The following is a 9420-nucleotide window of genomic DNA, read 5'->3' on the forward strand; positions in this document are numbered from 1 at the left end:
TGGTGAAGACTGCAATTTTGGTTTATGAACCTGATTATCAAAGAAACCCCATACTGGATTGCAGTAGTACTACGTGTGAGAATCTAATAGGAAAGACAGATTGTGATTGAAATGTTTATTTTGATATTCTTATGTAAATGTCACATGTCTAATTGAAAGGTTTACTAATGCATGATGTAGTTGGGAGATGATAATGTGAACATGTTTAAATCTTCTTAGTATCTGTGAATTCAAATTTTATAGATGACATAAAATTACAGATCTCTACATACGTGGTAGTAAGATACATTTGTGTATTCATTTATATTTTGAGCTTATCAAAATAATAACTCAAGAGTATTTCAAACTCCTCAGAGTCCTATTCATGCAGCAACATGGGAATGACCGAGCTAGACACATCAAGAAACCCCAACACCTTGCAGGATTAACACCATCAAAACATTTTCTTACCACCTTTTGTGCCTCTTCCTCCCATACCAATATGCAAATGCAGCTACTGATGCAGCCACAAGAACTCCGGCTGTTGCGTGCCAAGGATAGATTGTTTTTTGAAAAACAAAATCAGATTGAGGAATTTCAGCAGCAGTTGACTCTGGTGGTTTTTGAATAATTGTCAATGCAAAGCCCAGACCTTGCCTCTCCAACTCGGCTGTATCTTCAATTGCTGGCTTAAGCCTGGTGGCCTTGGCTATAATTTCATACTCCTCTTTGGTTCCACCTTCAAGGAAAGATCCTACAAGATGACCCTTGTGGACCCAGTAAGCTCCGAATGTGCTTCCAGAGAAATCCCCAAAATGGATTACTTCTCCCGCATTGTCTCCATAGAACTGCCAGGACAAGGCAAAGACTCTGGAGTAGAAGAATGGTAGGTAGTCAAATTCACCTGCTTTGTCTGGTTCCATTATTGCAGCCACAGCATGTCTTGCAGATTTTCTTGCTGAGTCAACATGTTCAAGTCTACGGATTTCACCAAATAGTTTGACTGGAAATGCTGCTACATCCCCTACTGCATAGACTGAGCTGTTGCTTGACTGCAATTTTCCGTTCACTTTGATTCCACCCTTCTCCAATGTTAGTTGACCTTCAAACAGGCTTGTGTTAGGACGGATTCCTATTCCGACCACAACCATATCAGCAGGCAGGCGACTTCCATCTCTAAGAATAACAGCTGTGACCTGTAAACGGCAATTGACAGATTAAAAAAACAGACCAGTATATGACAATTTGAAAGCATCTTTTAAAATTATAAATGATAGGCTTATATTTTTGACAAAAAAGGTAGGAGTTGCTGGGAAGTAGAGGTGATCTGGTTCGCTTCCCAAAAATAACGAGTCAGAAAATTTTACAGATAACAGAATTCACTTGGAGTTGGAAACTACCACGAGTACAAGTTTTTATATACCAAATATGAAAACGAGGTCCCTTTACAAGCCTTATAAGATTTACCTTCCCATCTGAGTCAATTTCAAATGATGACAATACAGTTCCTTTGACGAATTCAACTCCTTTGGACTTGTAATAGTCTTCATAGTAATTTGCTATTTTTGGTGTAAACAAACGGGCCACTGGAAAGAGGGGGAAGAAAGAGAAAAAATTAAAGAAAAATGAAATTAATTAGTAGCATTTCAAAGAAAATTATGGGATCAATTAGCTTAGATGCTCTTAAGAGATAAACCGCTGCAGCACCAAAACAGTTCTGTTAGAAAAAGGGTGTCAGAGTAGGGGTACTTACTGCAATGTGCTTCAGGAAAAACCATTGTGACACTTATTTTATTGATGACCAAAGATGCAGCACACTCCATTCCTATGTATCCACCACCAATAACAACGGCATTCCCACCAGAGTGAGATTTCATAAGGCTAACAAGTGTTGTTGCATCAGACAAATTTCGTAAATAACACACATTTTCAGCATCTGACCCTTTCACTCCAAACTCTTCCAGCTTCAGTGCCTGCATAATTCATTATAGCCAGAAAATCATTCTCGTAACATTGTTTATATTTTGGTTAAAAATTATCATAATGAATTATTTTGCAAAACAAGTGTCCTATGTCATATGTACACCTAATTTCACACCATATAAAATGGACAGAACTACAAGCTCCTTTAGTGTTTCCTGAGGGACACAACACCATATATTTCTTAATATGATTTGATTTATCTAAGAAGTGGTTGCGAAAGGCAGCATAAATTAAATGTTTAACAAAATCCGTATGAAACTGATGACAGAGTGACCAATTTTTTTTTCAATTGCTTTTATTCTCAATATCAAGAGTAACTGGCAATATAAAGTAAGAAACACATAAACATAGTATAAAATATAAGATGAGGATTATTACCCGAGCACCTGTGGCAATGATGAGAATCTTGTAACTTATAGTCTCACCAGATGCTGTTATTAGTGTCTTACGCCTGATGTCAGCTGACTTCACTTGAGTTCCAAGAACTAACTCAATTCCTATTAGAAAAAGAACCAAAGATCCAAATTACACTGCATACGATAAATGAGAATTAAAGTTGACGAGAAAGAGGTGAATCAATGGTTACCATGCTCCTTGTACCATTTCGGAGTGAGCCTTTCCTCATTAGCACCAACACAAGTATGAAAGGATGGAAGTCTTGCAGGATCTGCATATCCCCACAAATAATTTTGTCAAGTCACATACAAGTTTCATAACAAGATGAGGAGGAACACAAGAATCTCAAACTGATAAGTAATTAGCAGTTATTTCTTAGTGCACAAGAATATAACATCTGCAAACTAAAATCGGTAGAAAAACTGAGCCGAACTCCAAAAAAATGACCATCACAAACTTCAAAGCCTCTGCCGCATAGGTCTTATGCTCCCCACAAATCAATCTACACTGGCAATTACGGTAAGAAAAAAAGACAGATCAGGATAAGGACCTTTACCTTCTGGAAGTAAAAATCCTTTGCTCAATGCTGGTCTCTCATACGGTGGAACCTGAGTAGGATTGATTAGGATCAGATAAAACCTTATGGATACATAAAATTGAAATATAGTTCAAGAAGTAAAAAAAAATCAGGCAAACATTATCAAGTAGCCGACATATTTTCTCTTTCATTTTGCTTAAAAAAGATACTATAAGTATAAGATGTGATGTTAGTGGGGGTTTCATCTATCCCCTGTCCAAATCCAACCGTACGCATATTTAACAAATAAGATGTATCATGCACTTATTGGTGCCGTCAAAAGGTATGTGGCGCCATCAAGATTAAAAAACATAAAAAATAAAAATTGGTAGCACCACAAATAATCCATTTGAAATATTCTTTTGAGCACTATACTTATGAATTCTCCAATTTAAGGGATCAAATAAAACTCTTGCTTTCTTGTTTAGAGTATAGTAAGTAACATAGACTTATATTCGTCTGCACGTCTGCATGCAAATAAAATTGTGTTCACGACTTCAAAAATGTCATTGATGATTTGTCAAACTAGCTAACAAACTTAATAGAATTTGAAACCACGAAGTTTAAGCACAGCCGAACTAATTTTCATCTTCACAACACTTAAAAAAAAAAAGCAAAATTCCCATAACACTAAAGCAATGTTTTGCTAATACTAATCAGAGACCAACAACTACTTTAATGTTCAATTTAATATGTCGGACCAGACCCAGTTTCAAAAAAGTAAAAACTAATGAAAGTTATCCACTTTTCTCCACAAACTAAGCAAAATACCAAATATGAACAACAACCCAACTCCCAAAAACGTCTACCCACGTCAAATAAAACCTTAATTCAGATTTATAAAGTGAAAACAGAGAATTCTACTCACTGGTTCCTCGGAGATTATGCAGAGTTCACCATGAGGGACTCCTCTCTTCGTGAATTCAAGAGCTGCATAGCCCGCTGCAACCCCTCCTCCTAAAATTACATAAACAAACGCTCTTCCCATCTCTCTATCTCTCTAAAACGCTCCCTCCCTGTCTCTCTATCTCTCTCCCGGGATTTAAAAGACGTTGCTTCTGGGGTGTAGCTTTACTTGGAAGACCCTCCAAAATACAACAGAAAATTTTTGAAGCCTCAATTCTCAGTCTTTCAATCTGTCCAAGGTGACGTGGGGCTGACCGTTCTCCAGTTCCGGTGCTTCTAGGCCCATGATACCGTACGATTCAAGATAATCAGGGTCGTATTCTGCAGAAGTTGGATTGAGAAGGAAAGGGGACCCGTTTGGATCAACGGTAAACGTTCTAGTCTCAACAGAGAGATCATCATCCCACGGTATTGTGATTGGGCTTGGCCCACTTTAGTAAGATTGGGCCGAGAACAAGTAATGTGTTGCCACGTATTCATGAAATGGGCCCACTTTTTGGGAAGAGTGGAGTTGGATAATGAAGATTTGGTTTGTTTTTAGTTCAAAACCATCACCTCTTGTAACAGAATTGTGGGTGAGCTTTTTTTTAAAATATATATATATATATCTATATATATAAACAATAAATCGATGAGCCTCTATTTATCTACCACAAAATTATTTTCTTACTTTTTTTTTTCTTCATATGAAGCTCATCTCCTCAAGGCCTAAGTTTTCAATACTGTGGCTTTGTGAGGTTCTTCTCCTCATTGTCATTTATTTTGTAACAATCTTCAGAATTTTTTATCTACCAATTTCATTTACCATATGTATGAACATATTAGTTAGGATACCAACTTTTGATTTTGGACGATTATAATGCTATTTTGTATTAGTTAATGTAGGAAGTTGGCAAGTCCATATATATAATATTATTACTTGTAATTTTGTGAAAACCATTAAATTATTGATAAAAGAAGTAAATAGTTGAAATGAATGGCCATGTTTTGTTGAACCAAATGTAAAGGATAAGCCCCATTTGTCTCTTCTGATACGTGGATCAAAACATGAGCCACTCACAAGTCAAAAGACTCATTTTAACCATGAGAGAGAGAGAGAGATTACAGTATCCATGTTAGCCCAAAAAATAAAGTGGGCCCCCAAAAAAAACTAAAGTGGGCCCAATACGATTCGAGAAAACTAGAGAAAATTACACCTCATACCCAGTTTTTTAATGCCCCTTTCGTAACTACCCTGATTTTCAAACATTTCAATTTATACCAACTTTTTTTAATAAAAACTCCCATTCTACTATTTGTTAATTTTCTCACTCCAAGTTTATCCAAATACTATAATATGACACATTATAACAACACTTATAACAATGTTCTCAAATAAGGATAATTTAGGAAATCTCATGATAATAATGGGTAAAGTTTAACTAAATATATTTAGTGTCTAATTTTAGTTAACTACTCCTAAAAATGGGTAGTTGTCAACTTTTCCCGAGAAACTATAACTAATAGCCCCGTAGAAAGAGCTTAGAAAAGTAAATGGCGCATGGAACTAATAGCCCCGTAGAAAGAGGTTAGAAAAGTAAATGGCGCATGGTTTTGGAAGAGCTTTTGAAGTCTTAAAGTTGCTTTTAGGTGTGTTAGGATGAAATATAGAAATAATTTTTTGAATTTAGAAGAGCTTTAAGAGAAACAGTAACTCACCAACTTTTTTCAAGTTGGACTTCTAAAAAAGCACGGGAAGCTATTTTCTTGTTTTAATGAATATTTCATAATATCTATTTTACCCCTATTTTTTATAAAACAAAAAAATAAATTACATCTTTATCCTAAATTGTGAAGATAATAGTTATATAATACAATTTCTTTTTTCTTAAAAAGTATTCTATCTAATTTTTCTAAAAAAATCTACGTACGATTTTTTTTTTAGTTTTTATTTTTCTTATTATTGTTTTATATATAGAATTTATTTCTCTAACTACATTTAGATTTTTATATTTGAATATTTAATTAAATTTTTTATATTTTTTGTTAATTACATTTAGATTTTTATGAATTTTTATTTATTAATTCATATATGTATGCAATTAGATTTTTTCTTCTTCAAAAGAACGATTAATTTTCAAATAAGTTCAGATATAATATATATTATTATTATTATAAACATATATTTATTGTTAAATTTGATATTTATTTTATTAGTGCTTTTATGCAGTATATACCAAACACTCTGAAAAGCTCTTCAACAAAGAAAAAAATTCTTTCAAAATATAAATCCAAACAAGAATTAGAATGCTCAAACTTTTACTTCTCTTCTTCTTATGTCTAAAAGTAAAAGTAAAAACTATGCCAAACAGGCCTGTATCTCCTATTTGAAAAGATGAATTTACATATGGAAATTTTTTCTAAACTTTGATAAATATAACATTTTTTATGTGTGCATTTAATATGGTATTTTATGTTTTTTTTACTTTTTTTATGGGATTTATTTTCTCATATTTGTGTAATAATTTATTAGTTTTACCATATTTAATTATATAATATTATTTTAGCTAATTTTGAATTTTTGTGAGGGTATTTCCGTAATTGTAGGTATTATTTTTAATTTATTTTATTGCTTAGACATTGAAAAATGTTTTGTTTTCTTCTTTTCTTCTGTTTTTTATCTTCTCCAATCAACATTTTCTCTGCTGTAATCGGTTAACACTATCAGAACAATTTTAATTTTTTTATGTTAGTGATCATTTGCCACTGTCAATTTTTTTAGTGATGTGTGGTAAATGGTTATATCTATAAAATTCAGTTTTATTTTTTTAAGTGGTGTTGTAGTAACTGGTTACAACTATAAAAATAATTTTGATTTTTTAGTAATATACTATTGTCAAAATATCAGCTGAATTGTAACTGGTTACTTAGTGCGATTTGGAGAAAAAAATAAACTAAATTGATCGTGAAGGTAACTGGTTACAATTAGGTTTGAAAAAAAAAACTAGTTGCGATGGTAACCAGTTACCTAGCCAGACCTGAAAACAAATAGGATCCAAACAAAAAATCTAAAATGATCATAATCGTAACTGGTTACAGCTAGGTTTGAAAAAAAAATCAGATCTGAAAAAAAAAACACAATTATGATGATGGTAACTGGTTACTTATCTAGACTTGGAAAGAAAATAAGATCTAAAAAAAAATATAAATTGATCGTTATTGTAACTAATTACAACTAAGCTTGAAAAAAAATTAAATATGAATAAAAAGAATTAGTCGTCATGGTACCTGGCTACTTAAACATGTTTGAAAAAAAAAATCAGATTTGAACAAAAAAAAAAATCTAAACAAATCGTGATGGTAACCGGTTACAGTTAGGGCTGGAAGAAAAAAATCATATCTAAAGTGCAAAATCAGATTTAAAATGCAAAATCAAATGTGAAAAATAAGAAGAGCAACAAGAACAACCAAAAGAATAACATTAAAACCAGTAACAGCGCAGCAACAACAAAAGAAGAAGAAGAAGAAGAAGAACCAATGGGCAATGGAGCTGCATCATCGTCGGAGGGGGAAGGGGGGGGGGGGGGGCTGTGTCTCCAGTGGAGGGCGGAGGTGATGTCTGCGGTGGAGGACTCAGAAGAAAGAACCAAATGGGAAAAGAGAGATTGAGGAATGGGAGAATGAAGAGAGATAAACGTGATAGAGAAATGAGAGAAAGAGAAAGTGTAATAGAGTTTTGTATAAAAGTATCGTAATTTATTTTTTATGGGATTCCCATGTTTTAAACCATTTTTTAAAAAAAAAAGTCACCATTTTTTGTAACATTTCTTTTTTGCCCATAAATATAAAAACTTATCTACTATTTTTCATATATATGTAAACATCTCATTTGAAAATGAGGGGAAAATAGCCATTTTTTTATTATTTTTAGTTACATACATTATATTTGCACCCTAAAATTTGATTAAGACATTCTATTTTTATTAAAATTTTATATATAATATATATTTCTATCAACTTATACCCACTTTTTTCTATTTTTTTTCTTTTTCATATTCTAAAAAATACATAAATATAATATATATTTAATATTTAAACTAAATAAAAGTTAAAACAAAAAAAAGACAACAACTTGTTAAAGAAAGAGATATTTTTTCTAAAAAATTATACATTTTTAAAAAAAAAAATTATGAAAACAAGATAAAATAAAATTATTGAAATTAACAAAAACGAATTGAAAGAATGTCAAAAAAATATTAAAATAATTTGTTTAATTAATTGGGTACTTATATATAATTTTGAGTTGCAAATATAATTATATTTATGACTTTCCTAAATTACCCTTCTTATCTATTATATACGTTAGTTAGGTAGTTATTCTCTATTTTACTTCATGATTATTTTTCAAATGACCATTACCTAAGCTACTACAATTTTTTTTTCCTTCCAACAATCAAGCTTAGAAATAAGTACAGTACTACCTTCTCATCTCATACATATAAATATATATTATATACAATCTACATTCCATTTTTTCTAGTTTTTGTTTAATTATTATTTTTTAAAAAATTTATATCCCATTTTTTTCTTTTGATACTCTATTTTTTTACGCCACCATTTATCAAGAATCTCAATTTTTATCAAGAATCTGAATTTTTATTTTTATTTTGATATTGATAATATATATTGTAATTTAAATTTTTCTTCATGAACTTTTTCTATGTAATGATCATTAAAGTCACAGATAAAAAGTCAAAATATATTTTTATAATTAATTATAGGATAGAGGACTTATACTTTTTTAACTCCGTGTTTTGTGATATGTTATATTATTATTTTAAATGCTATTTAGGTTTTATATTGTCATATGCAATGGTGGTATATAATTTTGTTAGCATAAAATATACATGTTTTAGTAATAGTTTTTTAAGTGTTATTAATATATTATTTTTTATCTAGTGTATATGTTTTTTGTGATATGATATATCATCTTTTTTTGTCAATAATATTTAGTTACTATTTTGTTATACATAATGGTAATATATAATTTTATACTATGGTACATTTTAATGATAATATATAATTTTGTTAGTATAATATATACATTTTTTAGTAATAATTTTGTAAGTGTTGTTGGTAAAATGACATTTTATATGGCTTTTTAATCAAGTTTACAAAAATATGGTTTTTTTTAAGAAATTTCAATTTTATGGATTTAGTTTCCCATATTTTTGTATAAAACTTGGTTTATGTCATAGTTAGTACTTAATCAAGTTTTATAAATTGGGAGGGTATTTTTATAATTTTATTATTATATTTTTAGCTTAATTGATTTTGTTTATATTAATATTATATAGCTATTTTTTATATTGAATTTTTCTGTGGTTGTTTTGCAAAGTTTTTTTTTTATTATTATGAATTGTGTTTATTAGTTTTTTTTTATTTATTATAAACATTTTTTCTTTTTATTTAGATTGTACTTTTTTCTAAATCTGGATAAGGTAATCAGTTACTTGATTAATTAATTTTTATCACGATTAATTTTTTTTTTTTTATCATGTTTTCACATCTGAGGTTTTTTGTTTTTTAAGATCTGAATG

General features: G+C 30.5%; 1 protein-coding gene across 1 annotated transcript; it reads right to left on the reverse strand.

Annotated features, from left to right (window-relative positions):
- Positions 1-221: 221 nt before the first annotated feature.
- Positions 222-4204, reverse strand: LOC133818165 (monodehydroascorbate reductase 4, peroxisomal). Its single transcript, XM_062250884.1, has 7 exons — positions 3804-4204; positions 2915-2966; positions 2549-2629; positions 2341-2459; positions 1733-1952; positions 1447-1565; positions 222-1175 (listed from the first exon to the last, which is right to left on the reverse strand). Exons 1-7 carry the CDS (start codon positions 3921-3923, stop codon positions 447-449), a joined length of 1440 nt encoding a protein of 479 aa, XP_062106868.1. The 5' UTR covers positions 3924-4204; the 3' UTR covers positions 222-446.
- Between the last annotated feature and the right edge of the window lie 5216 nt (positions 4205-9420).

Source organism: Humulus lupulus, chromosome 2 (genome assembly GCF_963169125.1).
Source record: "Humulus lupulus chromosome 2, drHumLupu1.1, whole genome shotgun sequence".
NCBI lineage: Eukaryota > Viridiplantae > Streptophyta > Magnoliopsida > Rosales > Cannabaceae > Humulus > Humulus lupulus.

Coding starts and splice junctions, on each gene's coding strand:
- LOC133818165 (XM_062250884.1), bottom strand. CDS start 3,923: ATGGGAAGAGCGTTTGTTTATGTAATTTTAGGAGGAGGGGTTGCAGCG. Junction 2,630..2,914: donor AGGATTTTTACTTCCAGAAG/GTAAAGGTCCTT, acceptor GGGGATATGCAG/ATCCTGCAAGACTTCCATCC. Junction 1,566..1,732: donor TTTTCCTGAAGCACATTGCA/GTAAGTACCCCT, acceptor CCCTCTTTCCAG/TGGCCCGTTTGTTTACACCA.